General features: G+C 36.1%; 1 protein-coding gene across 3 annotated transcripts in view; it reads right to left on the bottom strand.

Moving 5' to 3' along the window:
- Positions 1-20171, bottom strand: part of Znf800 (zinc finger protein 800) — a 47314-nt gene that overhangs the window by 20760 nt on the left and 6383 nt on the right. For 2 of the 3 annotated variants that reach the window (XM_051175786.1, XM_051175785.1), the window contains exons 4-5: positions 11310-11453; positions 7122-8820 (exon numbers count right to left, since the gene is read on the bottom strand). In XM_051175786.1, coding sequence (XP_051031743.1) covers positions 7122-8820; positions 11310-11453 — 1843 coding nt within the window. Of the gene's footprint in view, positions 1-4092; positions 5833-7121; positions 8821-11309; positions 11454-20171 lie in introns of those variants that run through there. The other variant, XM_051175787.1, reaches the window with a different exon arrangement.

Raw genomic sequence — 20171 nt, forward strand, 5'->3', positions numbered from 1 at the left:
TTGGAGTTCAGGGCTGCTAACACCTTACTACTGAACAAGAATCTCAACTATTTCTTAAAAACATTTGCAGAGCTGAGAATGTCTGACTAAACAATACAGTTTATTTCTCAGAGCTAATTTGTTTTCAGTACATTCCCAGATAGAGATACCAAAGTTCCACAGTCAAAACCCAAATTATAATGAAAACTAAATGCACTTAAAGCTCATTCTTACATCGTAATATCTCATCTGAATACATTATTAGCTGCTCTGAAGGTGTTGCCAGATTATATGGAGCACTGAAGGCAGAAGGCTGGTTATTATTGCTCAAGCACCCAGAACAGAGTTTTTATCTTTTGAGAGGTAGCTAATTTAACCGTATCAATCCATCATTTAAACATTATTTCATTTGCCATAAATATGCCTCAGATTCTAGACACAAGTTTTGTGTAGCAGAATTTGGCTGTACCAGCATTTGAGTACCAGAATCATCATGAAGGGCAAGAGCCTGTAATCTCAGCACTCAGGGGTCTGTGGGGGATAATCCTGAACCCGAGTCCATCCTGAACTACACAGCAAGTTTCAGGCCATCCCAAGGTACATAGTGAGACCCTATCTCTAAAAAGAAAGGGCTAAAGAGGCAGGCAGTCCAGTGGCAGAGCGCCTGTGTAACATTAGTAAGGCCCTGAACTCAATCAACTCTCAACACCACTATAGAAATAACAAAAGCAGTCACATTTCTTTAGTTTAAGATCAAAGATCTACACAGGTCCACAGAGATGCTGACTGCAACAACTAAAACTCCAAGTCAAAAACAAGACCAAGAATGGCCAGGTTTGTGAGCAAACTCTTTCAGCAGGTAATTTTAACAGCAGGAGCTTAACTGAAAACTGGAGTGTTGCCATTAATGACTGCCACTCGGTGGGCTTGTTTATCTCTTCATAACACACTCACCAGACATTCACAACTCAGATACATAGTGTGTCCCTGAAAAATCTATTCTTTCCATAAGTGAATGACTTCTTTCAAACAACACTGCATATAAGGCTTATTTCATTTTTAAAAACCCAGCAATGTTATTTAATTAATATTTGCTCCAAGTCAGTATTTTGCACATTACCAAAAATATTTGTGTCACAGAACAGATGCCAATGAGTTTTTTGAGACAGATGGATGCTTACAGGGAAAGGCCATAAAAACAAAGCTAAATTTTCAATGAACATACTTTTTTGAAACTCCCTAGTATCTTTTCAAGAGAAATGAAAAGGAAAAAAGCAAACTGTGAGAAAGATAAGCTACTAACATCTGACTATTAAGTACAAAAGCAACAGAGCTGGTGTGTAATCAAGTTCTCTTCCAACGCACAAGTTTCCATCTAAACTTCACTTAGTAGTAATGATAAAGCTCCCAACTGATTGTGCCATCCAAGTCTTTTCTAGAAACAATATCTAACATTTTTGGTAACATGCCAGGCACTGTTCTCGGAATTTTGCATGTAGTTTTCATCTTCTCCTCTGAGAAACCCATTAATACCCCAGTCCTATTTTATAGGTGAAATAACCAAGGCAGAGAAGATTGGAGTAGATCTGCAAAGGTCACAAGGGAAAGAATTTGTGGATCCAACATTTTACCAACTAGTCTAGCTCCAGCTCATTGCTGTAAATTGCCAAAAGACAACAATGTACTGAATCACTCTGCATTTGATAAAATGTGCAAATGTTAAGATTGTGTCGACTAAGGGTGTACACTTTGTTTCCTAGTAGCTATGTGGCATAAACATGTTACTGAACTCTTCCAAGCTTCAGTTTTCTTTCTGTAAAATGGGAATAATGAAGAAACTGGTCTTAATAGGTCTATCAGCAGGGTTTAGGGACATTACACATAGAAAGTGTTAGCAGAGTACATGGTATACAAGTACTCCAAAAATATTATTAGCTATCACTAAGACTTATCTTCATTTTCAATATTACTCTTCTTAAAGGTAGTATTTTCTAAAGCAAACCACCAATATTGAGATAATAAAAAGAGAGCTAGAACCAGACATGGTAACACACACCACTCCCAGCAGGGGAGGCTAAGGGTGAAGGATTGTGAATGTGAGGCCAGCACAAGCCACAAGGCAAAACCCAAGAAATGTGTTAGGTATTGTAGGAACTTACACGCCATCAGTTCCGTGGTTCCAAAAACATACAATCAAATCAATTAACTGCAGAATAGACACAAATACGAAAACCTCTATATTTGGGCTTTTGCCCTACTAGATGCATCTATGTTTTTAAGTTTCCCTTTGCTTCTGAAGGTGTGGTATCAAAAAATAGGAGAAGAACCCTGAAAATACTCTTGCTCCCGATTCAGTGTGAAACACTGAAGATTCAGAAGAAAATGAACTGCATGCTCTTATTCTTACCTCCCCACATGGTTTAGCTGTCTGAGACTAATGATCTCTTTTAATCAAACAGAAGGGAAAAGGCAAGGTAGGAGCTAGAAGCTCAGAAGAAAGAGATAAAGAAGCAAATCAGAGAAAGGAAGGGTGAATTAGGAGGGGAAAATACTGGTCAGTAAGTTGAAGGAAACATTTTTACTGTGCATTTTACCATGTGCCTAGTGCCTCGGAAATCAATCATTTGGCTGCTTCTAAGACTGCCTATCCTTAGATATTTAGCTCATAAAACCAGAGTATAAAGAAAAGCACAGAGCACAGAGGGCCTTTGTCTAAGAGCAAAGCCAACATTATACTATGTATCCTACAGCTTGGCTTTGGATCAACTCTCAGAACCATGGCTAAATCATAATCCTCATAGCCTACAGATTCCATTAGAGAAGTAATTTCTACAACTACAAAATAAGGATCTAAAATATTCCTGTGGGCCACTGCAGGAAACTTAGGAACCAAATTTCCAAATCCTAGGGGCATTTCTATACCGTTTTCAGTAGTCATGCTATTTGAAGACCTTTTGCCATGTCACACAGGGAATGATACTGTGCCTATTTCCATATGCATCTGCCATAGGCCTATAGGATAACTCCTTGTTCTCACAACATGCAATCACAGCAAACCACACAGCTCTCCACTGCTGCATCCATAGTTTCAAAGCACAGTAGTAGGGTTTAGTGCCTACAAATCAATATAATAAATAATTTCTTTTAAAAATGTGGAGGCACTTTTCACCAGCAAAGAAAGCCGCCTGTGCAAATCTCAGTTCACACAAACAAAACTGTTAAAATTAATAATTTGTCTTTCCAGGGGTTTCTTTTTAAAGATGAAACAAACCCACCTGTGTATTTAATGTCAGGTGTGGATTGAACCCTTGCCTATTGTCAGCCAGACCTCATCCAGTTCTCACCTGCACTACAAGTGCACCAACCCAAACAAGTGCAAGTATAAACTGTATCTGTTACTGTTTCTGTTCTTGCCCACTCTCAGGAAGAGGTGGCTTTAGGAAGGAAGATAAACTCTTGGGAAAAATTCTTTTAAAATTTCATAAAAAGAGACATATTTCTTTTTTTCCTAAAATCTTGATCACAACAGATGGACAAAATTCATTACTTTCAATTTTACAATTTTATCTAAAGAAGTCATTTAAAATTCCCCTGCCTCTGCTTCCTAATTGCTGGGTTACAGACATGGACCATCACATCTGGCTTAGAAAAAAAAAAAACAAAACAAAACAAAACAAAAAACTCTTTATCAAATAGCAGCATAAGTGGATATAATTTTAAAACCAGGGACAGGTCTAAATATAAACGACCAGTTTAGATGGCTACTAACTCCCTTCACAATACACTAACAAAAAGTCATATGAACATTTGTTCATACAGATTGTGTGCAGAAAAGCTCCAGGCACAGTAAATCCAAAAGGTAGATGCACAGGTCAGAAAGGAAGAGGAAAAACATATACTTTCAAATCCCCTTATTTATTCTAAACTGGTCCCAGTGTAGCCTGTTGTCTACGACACAATGCCCTCACCGAGCTGCTCCCACTATCTGCCCTCCTCCAAGATCAAGCTATTTTTCTTTCTTTCCTGCAATAATTAACAAGTAAAGCAGACTGGAAAAGGTCAACAGAGAATGTATTGTGTGTAGAAATGCACACAAAAAAAATAACACCTTGCAAATGTCAAAAATACAGGTTTAATAATGTGCAACTAATGAAGATGCTTATAAATTAAATGCCACCCACTACACATTTGGTCCCTAAATATATTATGCTATGAGTCATTAAAGTTAGACCTCTAAGTACAAATTTTCCATCTGTGGAAAAGTTATGTTTTTAAATTAAAGAAAAATCATTACTTCTTAAAAATAAAACTATCAGGATATAATTCAAGTGTAGCTGCTCATAGTCACTGAGTAAATGTAATAATAAAACATTAAGTTTCAACCAATGTACCTGTGTTGAAGCACATTTAGCTGAAATAAATTTTAGTCCGGTTTATTTTCATCATATATAGTACATTTTCCCAACAAAAACATGTACATTCAATATAGAACATTTCCAGCAACAATTACAGTCTTTCTAATTTCCTTTCACAGTATATTTTAGTGCAAAGCACTGAGAAGGGTAAATGTATTTCTAACTATAGAAGCATTTTATTATGACCTTCTAGATCTTGACATTTAAAAATTTATACAAAAAGTATACAGATGGACAGGGTCCATTCTAAGTACAGCTGTGAACCTACATAAAAACATGGTATATTTTCTGCAGTACCTTTTAAAATAATTTGACACAAATTACTAAAAAATAAAATTATTTCCTAAAAGTACAAAATATTGATACACAAAAACCTGCCCAAAATTTCATAAAGATAGATGTATTTCTTTTTTTCCTAAAATCGTGATTACAAAAGATGGACAAGAATTCATTATTTTTAATTTTACAGTAGGAATCAAATATTATCTAAAGTGGTCATTTAAAATTTTTCCTTGGGAGAAAAAATTTAGGATGGACATCCCTATCTTCCTTTTTCAGCAACATTTAAAGAAATAAACTAGAAACATAAGTGGTTGCATATGGATTGTCTGCATCTATAAGATATTATTAGTAAACTATTTATTACCTTCATATAAACATTAGTAAATGTGTGTTCTTTAAAAAAATAGGAACTGAGAAATAAGATCGCATCTATCATTAAAGTGCTTCATATAAAATTTAAAGAAAAATAGGGGAATGTTTAATCTTCATAAAAACTCCTAATGTTTACAAATGATAAATGTAATAATGATCTATGCACAAAATGAACTGGAACTTTCTTTGTAGTATATATTTTAGAATAAAACTTTCAAACATTTAAGTGCTAAAGAAAACTCAAATATAAGTGGATGCAAAATAATTATAAATATTCAGTAGGCTACTAAATATTCATAATATATTGATAGTAATTTATCTTTTGATCCTAACATACTTTCTACAAAAATCATATTTACCTATATAATCTAGATAAAATTTTGCATGTAAAGTGAAATAAACTTAAACCACTAAGAATACAAAGTTTCTATCAATTAAAAACTATTATTTTCTTAAGGTTGTTGATCATTTTAATCAACAAATTAATTGGAAAGCAAAATTCCCAACATTTTTGTAGAAACTGTAGACCATATGTACAAGGTCTATGAAGACACTATATAATATCACAGCTACTCAAAAGTGCTAGGATGGGCATTGCCTTAGAAACTGGTTAGATGGTTATTGTTTTAGTCAGAAATCAGCAGTTACAGTTGAAAATTTATGAAAATGTTCTTTTTTTTTTTTTTCCTCATAGTACCATGTGAAGACGTTTAGTGGTTCTAACAACTTAAAGTCTTTCCACAAAAATGAACTCCAAACCTTTTCGTACATCACTTGAAGTTATCTGAGGAGAAATGGGAATAAATGAACACTTTTGAGTTTACCAATAAAACCTTGACCTTAAAATTACACAACAGTAAATGACTTCTAAAGGATGATTTCCCCTCAAGTCTTCCACACAAGTTAAAACAATGTGACAATCAAACCACATTAACCTGCTAACCACTCAAACGAAGACCTTTGCTTTAGAGCCTGTATCTCAAGCTTATTTAGCACTAAGTACATTAAATGTCTAATTGCAAGGAGCAAAGGTGCTACAAGCAAACTTTAAAAATATATAGACTTATGAAAACAAGTATTGGGAATCCACTCCTTATTTTACACTGCATTTTAAAAATAATCTGTTCCAAAACTTTAAAAAGTAGAACTGTTCTTCCTTCCAAAAAGGAGTTTTTCTTTCCTTTTAGTCACAACCTCTCTCTCTCTCTCTCTCCCTCTCTCTCTCTCTCTCCCCCTCTGTCTCTTTCTCTGTCTCTCTCTCTTCCTCTCTCTTTCTCTCTCTGTCACACACACAGAGATCACTACTGAATAATACTAACTACGTTGAAATGATCACTTATAAGTTTATTAAACAGAAAGGGAAACAAGTATATGTACCTTAAAAAATCTTTCTCCTATAGATCAAACTTAAAAACTCACTAACACATACTTCCAAAGGGAAGGAAAAAATTCAAACTTTTGTTTACTAACTTTCCTCCTTCCTCTGGAAGCAGTGTACTAAAAGTAAATAAGAAATGTTAATTTCTTCTAAATTCCATCTGGAGATTTTCTTTTTCTATGTACTAACTTGTTTAACCTACACATTTTTACAATAATTACAGTGCCTTAAAATGTTTTATCCAAGGATTATCTCCTTCATAAATTCATTCTAATATATTTAACTTTCCTACAATGCATTAGGATTAGTAGACTAAATAAAATTAGTAGACTGAGTCAAATTAAACCTGTGCAAGTTAGTTAAACATGAGATTCCTATGTAAACATAGACCAAAATAAATGAATGTATTTTACAACATTAAAACAAAAGAACTGAGCCTGTGTCATCTACCTACAACTACATTGCATTGTCCTGTGGAGGGCAAGTTCTCAAATTAACTTTTGTTCCCAAGCTACTGGAATAAAGGTCACCGAGAGATAGAAGCAATAACCATCCCTCTTGCATTTCCTACTGCTATATGATTTAAAAAAGAAAATGCATGTTAAAATGGAACCAGCTACAAATTATGGCCAAATGATTTGGGTTTTTGGGTTCGATGAGGGGGAGGGGGGGACAAAACTCTAACTGTTCCTCACCAGACAAGAGCCTTAGATCTTGTACTTCGGCCTTTGGTTTTGTTTCCTTCAGGTGAATTGGTAGCATTTGCCTTATGTGTTTTCTTATGATGTTCTAGGTAAGTCTTTTTGGCAAATGCCTTTCCACACTTATTGCATCTGTGAAGAGAGAAGTTTTTTGTGACTTTCACTTCAATGCCGACATCAGCTACTTCATACTTTTTATTAGGAGAATTGGAAGTGCCATCAGGGTTTGAGTCGTTATGTTTCGCTTCATCCCTTGAAGGGCCTCTTTTTGCCACTTTGTTTAGAACAAAATCAATGGGCTTTTTTATAGCTCTGATCTCTAAACTGGCTGTGATTTTCCCAAGGTAGCGAGATGACTTTTTATGAACCACAGTTATATGTCTTATCACATCACGTTTCCGACGAGTTTCATAAGTACAGAGAGGACACTTGTAGAATTTAACATAAATGTTATTTCCATCTGTGTGCAACTCAATGTGTTTAGTCAAGTTCTGCTTGGAAGTAAACTGGCGTTTACAGAGTTTACAGTAAAGTTGCTTAAAGTCAAAGCCAGCTGAAAGTTTTGGTTTCCTGGCTTTCTGTTGGCCACCTGCAGCAGAAGGACTAGCTGATTTAGGGCTCTCAGAGTCTTGTTTAACTTTATTTTTCTGTGTTGCCGGTGTGCTCTTTTTCTCGTTTGAATGATTTGTTCCCTTTAATTCACTCTGTGGAGAATGGGTAAGAGAAGGGGGTGAAGATTCTACAGAATCTGTGGGTTCAACTTTAACTTTTATTTCTGAACTGTTGGCAGTATTGTTTGGGCCTTTCTCTCGTTTGGAGTTTGCAGCGGAAAGAGTTATCTTGTGGACAATTTGCATATGTCTCTTAAGCATTATTTGTGAACTATATTTCCTCTTGCAAAGGAGGCATTTGCATGCAGTTAAATTGTATTCAGCCTTTGGAGACTTTTGTTTTCGAGTCTTAAAAGATTTTTTAGGAGAAGCGGGATCCAGGAACAAAGGTTGCCCAGGCTTTGTTGCTTTATCAGGAGTAATTGAATCCCTCCTCAGTCCTCTATGAACTTCATCAAAATGCCTCCTTACATTCGCTTTTGTAGCAAATGATTTACAACAAACTGGACAACTCCTACTTAATGAAACTAGAACACCCTTACTGCGTCCTTTCGAAGTCTGGTTTGGAGTCTTTTGTGTTTCAATGTACTTCTTTAGTTCTTCCATCTTTTTCTTGTGTACTTTCCGAATGTGACGACGAACACCTCGTCTAGAATTGAATTCTTTTCTACAAAGACAACATATCAACTGGTGACCAAGGTCAGAACTATCAGACGTTTCCAAGTCAGCCTGTGATTCCCGAGGTTGCTCCTCGGCGGGGGGTGCAGCTTCGTCTACAACAATCTCTACAGGAGGAGCTTCCACGGCTCCCACCACGTCTGTGTCTGTGTCTGTGTCCGGGACTGCTTTCGGCTGCTCCGTACTTGTCTCCTGGATCTGAACTTCAGTTTGTTCAGGCGCACTGCTTGACTCTGTGACTTCAGCAGTATTATCAGTCCTTGAAATATATTGAAACACTGCATTCTGATTGGTTTCTATGGGTTCTAGCTTAATAATATACTCTCTCTTGTCCACTCTTGGATATATGGCTTCTAGAAGATCATTTATGGCTTGGCTTTGCTTATCATTTACATCAGGAAGGTCTGTTAAGGAAAAAAACAATTGATTTAACCCAAAACAATTAACCTGTTCTAACTGTGTTTTAAAATACATAATGAAGCTTATCTTTTAGTAGGACATGTTCTTTTTTTATAGCATTATCTACTTTTTAGCATTTTATGAATAAAAACCTAGTTGTTAACTAAATTAAAACTTTATCATTAGATGAGAAAGGTAAAATCTGAAGAGCTCCTTCTTCTTCTAAGTTCCCTTATTATAAAATACATAAGCACATGGACAGTCCTAAACAGTAAAAATACTATTACTTACTTTTAGTCTGAAAATTTTACAGTCCCAAAGCCAACTCAAGTTCTTACAACCCAGGATGGATAAAATATCAGGAAGGATGCTACTATATATAAATGATTTTTAATATAATATAGTAGTATTCGAGCTAACGTAAGTCTAATAAACAATGTAGCTTAATTCTGATGGGACAGTTAAACATCTCACAGAAATTTTAAAAAAAAATAAACTATTTGCAAGCCAAAATAAATGACAGGAGGTATAAAAACCCAGTCTTACACAATTTTCTCAACATGACAAAATTTTACTGAAACAACTAGTTAAAAACTATTAGTCTACAAATAGAGCTAGTTTTACTGCCTTGTGCAATAGCAACCCCCTCTACAGGCAACCAAATAGTCTGCTGCAGCCAGGCTGGATGGTATTAGCATGTTTCCACATACAATTCTAAACTCTAGTTGCAAATACAATACTAAACCTCATAACTATTTAGAAATCACAACATAATCCACTATAGTTCTTCTAATCCTTTTTTCTTTTTTTCTTCATTTTTCATGGGTGTGCTTGGGTGTGACTATGTTTACACATGTGGGTGCTCGTGTGTGGATATGTGTATATATGTATGCATATGGAGACCCCAGCTGATGTTGGGAATCACCCTCCATCACTCACATTATTCACTGAGGCAGGCTCTCTTAATCAAACCTACAACTCCCTAATGTGTCTTGCTAGTCTGCTAGCTTTTAAGGATTCCCATTTCCACTTTCTGAGGCTGTAGCTACAGGCAGGTCACCATGCCCACCCTGTCTCTGTGTGGGTTCTGGAGACACAAACTCTGATCCTCAAGCCTGTATGACAAAAGCCATCTTCTCAGCTCTTCTTTGTTTTGTAATAGTAAAGCAGTGTGGTAATACTTTCATGACAGTATATAGACAACTGCCAAGAAGAATGCATAATAAACTGGCAAATCCATTTATCATTTGCACTATGTAAATTACCTCTACAACCTACATATAATGAAGAACACCAAGAAATAAAACAGTACTTTAATTAAAATGTTAGATTTTAAACTGACTCCTCTATACTACCTTTTAATTTATAGCTGAATAATAAAAAGTTCAATAAGCTCAAATGCAAGCACGTGGATTGTCTTAAACAATAAAAATAGCCAGGCAGTGGTGGCCCACACCTTTAATTACAGCACTCAGGAGGCAGAGGCAGGTAGATCTCTGAGTTTGAGGCCAGCATGGTCTACAGAGCAAGTTTCAAGACAGCCAGGGCTACACAGAGAAACCCTGTCTTGAAAAACAAAACAAAAATAAACATTAAAAATGTTATTGTTTTTAGTCTCAAAGTTTTAGACTGGTAAAACCAACCCAAAGTTCCCATAACCCAGGATCCCTGGATGGAAAAAACACCATGAAGAGTTATCTTATAAATGAGTTTCCATAAAATATAACCATATTCTTCACGTAAAAATTTCTAAACAAGTATGAAATATTTATTTTATCTACCCCCATAATATAGTTAACGCAGTTTGGTAATAATTAAAGAAATAATTTGCTATTCAGGTTTTGTATTATCTCTCCCTAACTTCAAAAAACAAAAAACAAAAAAAAAAAAAAAAAAAAAAAAAAAAAAGGTAAGCTGAAAAATACAAAAGATTCACAATGTATCTATGGTATCTGTTTTAAAGAATTTACATTGATTCTTGAAAGCAGGAAAATAATGACAACATACACATTACTTATATATTCACACAGAAAAGTACATTTAGTTCAGACATTTGGTTTCACAAAGACCATTAGCATTCTTTGCCATTCACTGGACACATTCTCATTTAAGTGATCAATCATATTTAGCAACAAGTTGTTAAATTAAAAGAAATATACCATAAAATTTCTCCCTTAAAGCCAGCATTAATATTGTAACTTTCAAATGCTAACTATATGAACGACATAAACATTAAAAAACAATCCTCAATATTTCAATACAAATAGATACACTCAGAGATTTAAACTCATAGATTAGACAAATCCAAGTGAAAAATGTACTATCCAAAAAACTGAATATAACAGTGTCAAGTGTTTCATTTTATGTTCTATCACTGAATTATCTATAACTAGATATTATACCACTTTAATGCAAAATACATAGAAGCAGTAAAAAAACTTAACTACTTAACTCTAAAATGTATAACTGAATGTATGAATAAAACTAAACTTACTGTCATCCATTTGGAGACTTGGTGGGCAGTAGAATTTCTTATGGGTAATTAAATTTGGTAATCCTCTGAAGAGACTACGGCATAATTTACATTCAAAAATAGTGTCCACATCTTTTAACAAAATATGTTTAAGTTGTTTGGTTCCTGGAGGGAAAAGAAATATATAAAAGTTAACTCTGATCTGCACTTTACAAAAAGGCATTAACTGTTGATAATCTGAAAACAGTTACTCTGAAATCAAAACACAGGCAATGGCAATTTCTACCACAGAATATTTATTAACTAAGTGATTAAAATAAGTTCTAGGCAAATACTATATGATCTGGCAATTTAAACAGCCAAAAATAACAATCTTTTCCCACTTTAGTAGCCAATCAATTCACTGGATATAACACGGCACTGGCTTTGACATCTGATACAAGCATTAGAGTGAATTGAAAATAAAGACAGTCATGACCCTAGAGACTCTAAGTGGGTAGACTCTAGACCTCTAGAGTAGGGTGAGAAATTGTTTCCCATTACTCCTGCAAATTTTCTGCTGGTTCTCGCAGCTCTTTTCTAAATCTGGAAGTGAAAAATAAGAGGTTTTGAACACATTTCCCAATTCATTAAAGGTCTAAATTCGCACCATAGGATTATTTATGGTCATCTTTTTAAAATTCAGTTTATATTACTTCAGGCTTTGGGCCAATGTGGAGTTTTTATTTCATGATAAAGTAGAAATTCTCTTTCCCTATTGAGAGAATTTTTCATTTTTTTCAGGCTTCTTGATAACACTATTAATTTCTATATTTCAAGCCTTTATCCATGAGAACTCTTACCCTAACTCCAATTAGTTATCAATATAATCACTATAGTCCAATCTCTATCTCACCCATTGGTTACAAATCCTCAAAGCAACCAAAACCAAGCCTAGCATATTTATAACCACAAGGTGTTCAGTTCTAACAACAGAGATATGCTACTGATCTAGGAATCTAAGCATTATGGTGGAAGATCAAAAGATATACAATAATTGGCAAAAATCATCAACAAGACTTTCTGTTACTTCCTATAGTAACTTACTAATTAATATAAATACCTTAATTTTGCTACTTTCATTACACTTAAGTCCTGTCATCTAAAAACATACTTGACTGTCTATGTTGCTCTGCTATTACTGATGAATACAAACTACGTTAACATAGTGAAACTAAAACTGTAGGGTCTACCACACCCAAACATTAGGCAGAGCTGGGAGAACTCCTCAGAAGGGGAGGAGGAAGGCCTGTACGAACCAAGGGGATGGAGGACACCAGGAGAGCACAGCTTACAGAAGCATCTAGGCAGGGCTCCTGGGGCTCACAGAGACTGAAGGCAGTCATGATGTCTGCATGGGCCTGTGACAGGTCCTCTGTGAACATGCTGTGATTGTGTAGTGTTTGTGGGACTCCTAACAATGGGTGTGTCTGACTCTTTCGCCTGGGACACTTCTCCTCCTCCGGGTTGCCTCATGCTGTCTTGATGTGAGGGTTTGTGCCTAGTCTCACTGTGTTTTATTACATCATGTTCGGCTGGTGTCACTGGAGGCCTGCTCTTTTCTGAGGGAGACAGAGGAGCAGGGGGTCTGGGGAGAGGGGAGGGGGGAGAGGAAACGGGAGGAGGGGGAGGCTGCAGTCAAGATGTATTGTATGAGAGAAGAATAAATAAAAAGAGAAGAGGAAAAATGTATAAGGGCTATAAAAGTTCAATGTTTCTAACCCAATCTTTAGCAATCTATTCTTATTTATATTTGTATTTAACTTTTAAGAGTATATTTTATCATCATTTTAAAAATAGGACATCCTTCAAAAGTCTATTGCAAAATATTGCTTAACTGGTTATTAGAACATTACTAAGTGTTTAGAGGTAACAAATCTGACCCTATCTAATTAGGATAAAGAGCTATATAATATCTGCATTTTTGGTTTATCCTCTTTGCATCATACAGGAAAACAAACCAAAACGGGTCATTTCATATTATAAAAGAACTTCATGATAGACAACTGTATTTGGTTCATAGCTAACCCTAAAGTGATTAACAAACTATGTGAGCTAGACTGAGGATTGAAAGACTTGGGTTAAAAGAGCTAGTTTGTTGGGGCACATTCCCTATGGTGCGATGCCAGGCTCAGCCTTAATGCATGGGACAGAGGCTTGGTCCTGCCCCAACTTAAAGTGCCAGACTATTTGACTCCCCATGGGAGCCCTTACCTGTGATGAGGAGTGGAGGGGGAGGGGGAGGGGTAAGGAGAGGACAGGAAGAGGAGCGGGAGGGAGAACTGAGGTTGGAATGTAAAATGAAATTTAAAGAAATAAATTATTAAAAAAAAAAGAAAGAAATACTTTGATTAAGCCTCTATAACAGATTCACATTTAGTTTCACAAAATGTAGCTGAATATAGGAATAGTGGGAAGAAAAAAAAATCGAAAATTTTATATACTGATTCTAAATTAAAAGATCTACTATACCCAAAATAGAGATTGAATCTTGCCTTTAAAAATAGTCAACAGAGACTATAATGGTGAATACACTAGCAGCAGGATACACTGAAGAGGAAGGGGAAAGAGGATCATGAGCAAGACCAGTCTGAGCTATGCTTCTGGGGCCCGAGAGGTAGCTCTGCAGTTAAGACTCCTACTGCAGAAGACCTGGGTTCGGTTCCCACCACTCATGTGGAGGCTCACAACCATCCATAAATCCAGTTCCAGAGGATCCAACAACCTCTTCGGCTTCTGTGGGTACCAGGCATGCACATGGTGTACAAACATGCATGAAAACAAAACACTTGCACACATAAAATAAAAATGAGTAAATCTTTTTTAAAATAGTGAAACATTGAAGGAAAAGATGATTGAAGAAAGACAAAGCTATCTATTTAACTAAAAAAATGCAATGAAATGGAGTTAGAAAGCTAGCTTAGTGGCTAAAAAAATGTTGTGCTCTTGCAAACAACCCAGCTTGGGTCTTAGGACCCTCATCTTCCAGCTCACAACTGCCTACAACTCCAGTCCCAGAAGGATCAAACATCTCTGGCTCATGCAGGTACCTACACGCAAATGTATTACCTCCACACACATACAGGCATAATGAAAAATAGTAAAAAAAAATAATTTTAATTCAACTTTAAATTTAAATAAACAAATAGCATATTTAAAGCATTACCAACCCTATATAAATATGACTATAATTTATAAAAAACATGAAGTATAAAAGTAAAAGACTATATCCTTAAATTAGATACCACTTTGCTCACCAGGATTGCTGAATCATAGAAAAAGAAAGACATCAATTTCTTAATGAATCCTAGTTATACTTACATTAAATAGCAAGCATATCTCTTATTCCCACTAGGTAGTGAAAACATGTCTCCTCTAACCTATCAGTTATAAATATTTTCCTCAAAATGCGCACACATACACACACACATACACACACACACACACACACACACACACGCGCGCGCCAGTTACTTTTGACCCAGGCACACCAATTTCTTTTGGATCAGAAATACAAGTGTTCTCTTGCTTCTCTGTCCTTTGTATGCCATCACCCATGTTACTCTTACAGTAACATCCCCTTCCCTCGTCTGACACAGTAAGAGGTCACTTCTACCAGCGTGCCTTCTCTGTCTTCTAGAACACTCTACTGCCTGTGCCCACTATCATCTACCCAGTTTCCCCCGCTACCCTGTACCTAGTTACTCTTCTATGTAGCTATTATGCTATGATACCTAAGAGAAAAATTATCTTTGATGCTCACCACTGTATTCCTGTCCTCAGAACAATACCTGAATCACTTTTATTAACAACTTTCTGCATATTTACAAGTATCACTACTTTTAATCTACGTGTAATTGACTTGTAATTCCATATACAGAACATTCTGCAAATGAGAAAAGTAAGATATGTCTTGTTGCATAAACAGATATTAAAGGATTTCCTTTAATTTCAGCCACCATTTAAGATGTCATATTTTTCCCATCAGAAAAGAATGGATTTGTTTAAAATCAGCTGCCATCTTTCAGATCACTTTGTTTAAGATGTCATATTTTTCCCATCAGAAAAGAATGGATTTGTTCAAAATCAGCTGCCATCTTTCAGATCGCTTTATCACAATAGACACCACCTCTGTCACACTAAAACTCCTCACCCGAGACACAGGCGGTCATAAAATCTGTCTACACTCTAAGTCCTGAGAAAGAGAACCATGCTGACTTTCTCCAAATTAATTCCTTTTTAAAAGAACTGCCTTAGAATCCTTGCTAACCATGTTCTCCACCAAAGGGTAAGAGTTTTGATAATGGAATTTTGGCACATACCACATAATAATAAATTTATAAGTAGGGTAAAATTACTTAATAAATCTTTCCCTTTACCCTAATTAACACTTAACAGAGCATCCATTAAATACCCCATACAAATATTATTCAATTCACTGGAACTATGTAAGTGAAGAATGTAATTTTGTGACACTAAGAACTTCAGACTAGTATAGCTACCTGCTTTCTCAGAAACATGATCCTAGAACCCATGCTTGGAAGATGCATGCTAATAATAATAAACCCAAGAGATATTCATTCCCATTTAAATTTCCAATAATTGCTAACAATCAGAAAAATTCCATCAGAGGCTAACGAGACAGTTTCAGGGTAGAGAACACTGGCTGCTCTTCCAAATGACTGCTTTCAGTTCCCAGAATCCATGTCAGATGGCTCACAGCTGCCTATAACTCCAACTCCAGGGGATCTGATGCCCTCTTCTGGCCTCAAACTGATGTGTGCAGGTACACAAGTATACACACACACACACACACACACACACACACACACACACACACACACAGAGAGAGAGAGAGAGAGAGAGAAATTAAAGAAAGATCCCATCAAAGAATACTCTCTGTTATAGATCTCTCACAGATCATACTTCCATGCTAAGCTCATCTAGAATTTAAAATAAACAGCATCAGAATTCAGTTATGGCTTACAAAAACTTCAATTAAAGTTACTTCAATCAGAAAAAACTAACTTCAAGATGATAAAATCTAGAAAGACAACCACAAGACAAACCAGTACACAAAATACTCATTTTTCACCAGCATACTACAAATTAACAACTTACTCTTTCCTGGGGAGGGGAGGATGAAGTTCCTTACATATAGTGGTATAGTATATTCTATATGTACAGAACTTTTCTTTATAATTTTACATATTATTTTTATAATTTAACATATTTACATTTTAACATGCTAATTTCATATTAAAAACTTGATTTGAATGCTGGACACCTTCCCTCATTTTTCTGTTTCTATACCTTCTTTGCTTCTGTAAGATGGCTAAGAGACTAACAAAGAATATTAATCTCAACTAAATCAATGTAATAAATGCCTAAAAGATGTTCAATAAATATCAAAATGTATTGTGTGTTTTTTCTTCACAATTTTGTTTGGAAGGCAGGGAGAGAGGAAGACCAACTAAACGTGTTAAGGAAAGGAGGGAAGCCTGAGAACATCGCATTGCAGGTGTGATCCTACAAGGATTTACTCAGGCAGTGGGCATGGAGGAGGTAGTACCAGAAGCTGGTATTTGGAATAGCAGGTTTCAAGTCATCCATCATGGTTCAATGTAGGAAATCTACAGCGACACCTAACTCTACAGCAATTTCAACAACCAAATCTATCCACAAAGCAAAGCTACACAAGAATGCATGTCTGCTACCATTTCTACTGGGAGGAAACCAAAAAGTGTTTATGCATGGATAAACGGAAGAGGAAGCAACCATGCAGAAGCACTCACTTGTGCAAAGGGGTGGGGGGAGCTTACTTTTGGGCCTATAAACTGTCTTATCCACAATATCATTTCTCACCCTCCCAAAAAATAATCTACTTAAATTGTTTACAAATAAATAAAGTAGCCAAGGTCAGAAAGAAAATTTAATTTAAAGCCAAAAAAAAGTGAAGGCAAACATAAACGCTAAAATCTAAGACAACAAGAATGGGTTAAAACTGCCCAGCAGCCTTCAATGAAGCACACACGAGCTGGTGAAATGAATCAACTTCTTCTCCAGCCGCAGAGGCTTCATGAGTTTCTTCTAGCTTGGGTAGGAATTAGTATCTGCTCACGGAGAGCCCAGTGTAGGAGGAAGAAAGTAGGAAACTCAAAGATGGCGCAGCAGGTGAAGAACAGTATCTGAGTTTGAAGAAGAAGACAACTCTCACGGCACCACTATCCAACCTGACTTAGCCTCTATCATTTACTAAGCAGCCCCATGGACTTCACAGTTGTACTTACTGTCAAGTACCTATCAGATACATAGCACTACCAGGATAGGACTTTCAATGCAAAGTGTGTGACCTAGAATCAGTGGAAGAGCTGGGAAGAGATGAGTCACAGAGGGTGTACTTATAGAAGACTGGGTCAGGGAGGAACCGAATCTCAGGTTAGAATGGACATTACCCTGAGTCACATGGTCCATTCTCCTAAGTTTAACCTTAGCCTGAAACACCTTTGTACTACAGAGAGCTACTTCAGGAGACTTCAGATTGGCTATATATACATGATATTATTGTCTTGAAATGTCTGTTTTATGGGTCACAATAATGAATTAACTTTTAATCCAAAGTTAATTTCTCTATACAACTCTGATCATTTCTAAATTACCTCTAATTTAAATTATAGTATTTTCAGAAATTTTCTATATTAAAAAATAACCCAAGGCTAATGAGTTGGGGAATTTTTTTTTTTTTTTAAAGAAACACTTCTTGCTAGTTTTATAACAATTTTACATCAAGTTAGAGTCATTTGGGAAAAGAGAACCTCAACTGAAAAAAAAAAAAAAATGCCCCCACTAGACTGGTCTTTAGGCCTATCTGTGTGCATTTCCCTAACTGAGGACTGATGTGAAGAAGTCTCAGACTATTGTGGGTGGCCATCCTTGTGCAGGTGGTCCTTTGAGGACTGATGTGAAGAAGTCTCAGACTATTGTGGGTGGCCATCCTTGTGCAGGTGGTCCTTCGTATTATAACAAAGAAAGCTGAGTAAGCCATGGGAAGCAAGCCATAAGCAGCACTCCTCCACGTCCTCTGCATCAGCTCCTGTCCCCAGTCCCACCCTGACTTCTTTCAATGTGAAAGTATAAGATGAAATCAACACTTTCCTGACCAAGGTGCTTTTGGTCATGGTGTTTTATCATGGCAATAAAATCCCTAGCTGAAACAAACACATTTCAAAAGATAAACAAACAGCTATGGAATGACACCAATTCAGATTACCCATCTCACCACCCCCATCCTTTAGCTTACATAGTAAAGAACCTGCAAACACAGAGAATCAATGACTACAGTGGAGTAAGAAAACACTAATTTCATCTTTAAATCTTTTCCTGCTGTAATGGTTTGAATGAGAACAGCCCCTACAGGCTCATATACTTGGATACCTAGTCAGCAGGAATGGTACTATCTGAAAGAATTAGAAGAATTAAGAGGTGTAATCTTGTTGAAAAACTTTTGTCAATGGGGGTAGACTTTGAGGTTTCAAAAGCCCATCCCTCTCCCCCACCTCTCTCTCTCTCTCTCTGTCTCTCTCTCTCTCTCTCTCTCTCCCTTCTTCCCTCTCCCTCTCCTTTTTCCTCTCTCTCTCAACCAGGATATAGCTCTCAACTACTGCTTGAGTGCAATGCATACCTCAATGTTCCCCACCATAACAATATAACCTCTCAAAAGCATTTTAATAAACCCCTTATGAAGTAACAGTCTCACTTAATGAAGTAATACTGTAATAAACTAATGTAGTAAGAAATAACCTTAGCACTAAATTATGAATTTTTTTAAAAGACATCAAGCTATACTACTAAAGGGGAAAAACTATTATTCTCATTTTCATAACAAAGAACAAAAAAATATTTATCTGTTTTAAAGTTGCTAAAACAAACAGAAATGAACTATTATTCTCTTAAGCAAGAAATATAAACCACTCCTAACAAATGAAAGTTTGTATTCATCATAGGTGACTTTGACTTACTGATTATCCTGTTAGTCAAGAATGGGTATCAAAAGTAAAAGAAACAAATATTCAAAGTCAGGTAGACATCTAGCATTAAAAAAAAAGGGGGGGGGCATATGACAGGCATTGTAACACTTTGTAAAGACAACCAACATAAAAGCCATGTCTAAGTCTACAAGTTCTTACAGATCAGAGAAAAAAAATTAATCTAAGGATAACCTACTTTGAATTATAAAGTAAAGCAAATGTTTATTTTGCCTTCTACAATTTATTAATGTAGTCTATTTGTGTGTGCCTGAGTATGATTGTGTGTTCACATACATACATGTCACATGCATGTATTCTTCACCTGTGGACATGAGAAGAGGGTGTTGGGTGCCCTGGAACTCCAGTTACAGGCAGCTGTAAGCTGCTATGTAGATTCAGAAAACTGAACTTGGGTGTTCTGCAAGAATAATAAGCACTCTTAGCTACGGAACCATTTCTCCAGCCCCTCCCCTGTACTATTTTAGAACAAGGACTTCAAAAAACTTAGTACCTTCTTTTTTAAATAATGATGAGATCCTACTGTCCACAAGTTAGGTGTCAATTCATTGTATTTATCTGCTTATTTATGTTTGACTGATAGTGATGTCACAACATAAATATATGAAAAATACATAAGGGAATTTTAAGAATCGGCAATCTATGATCTCACTGATAACACAGGAGCTCTCATTTCTCAACTGCTTATATGTAAGGAGTAACAACTTTAAAGCACTAAACTGTAACTGCTCAAGTATAACACAGCCAATGCCTATAATAATCTACCAGAGACAGAAGCCTGGGCTTGGACAGGTGGCTC

The sequence above is a fragment of the Phodopus roborovskii genome, unplaced genomic scaffold, assembly GCF_943737965.1.
Source record: "Phodopus roborovskii unplaced genomic scaffold, PHOROB, whole genome shotgun sequence".
Lineage (NCBI taxonomy): Eukaryota > Metazoa > Chordata > Mammalia > Rodentia > Cricetidae > Phodopus > Phodopus roborovskii.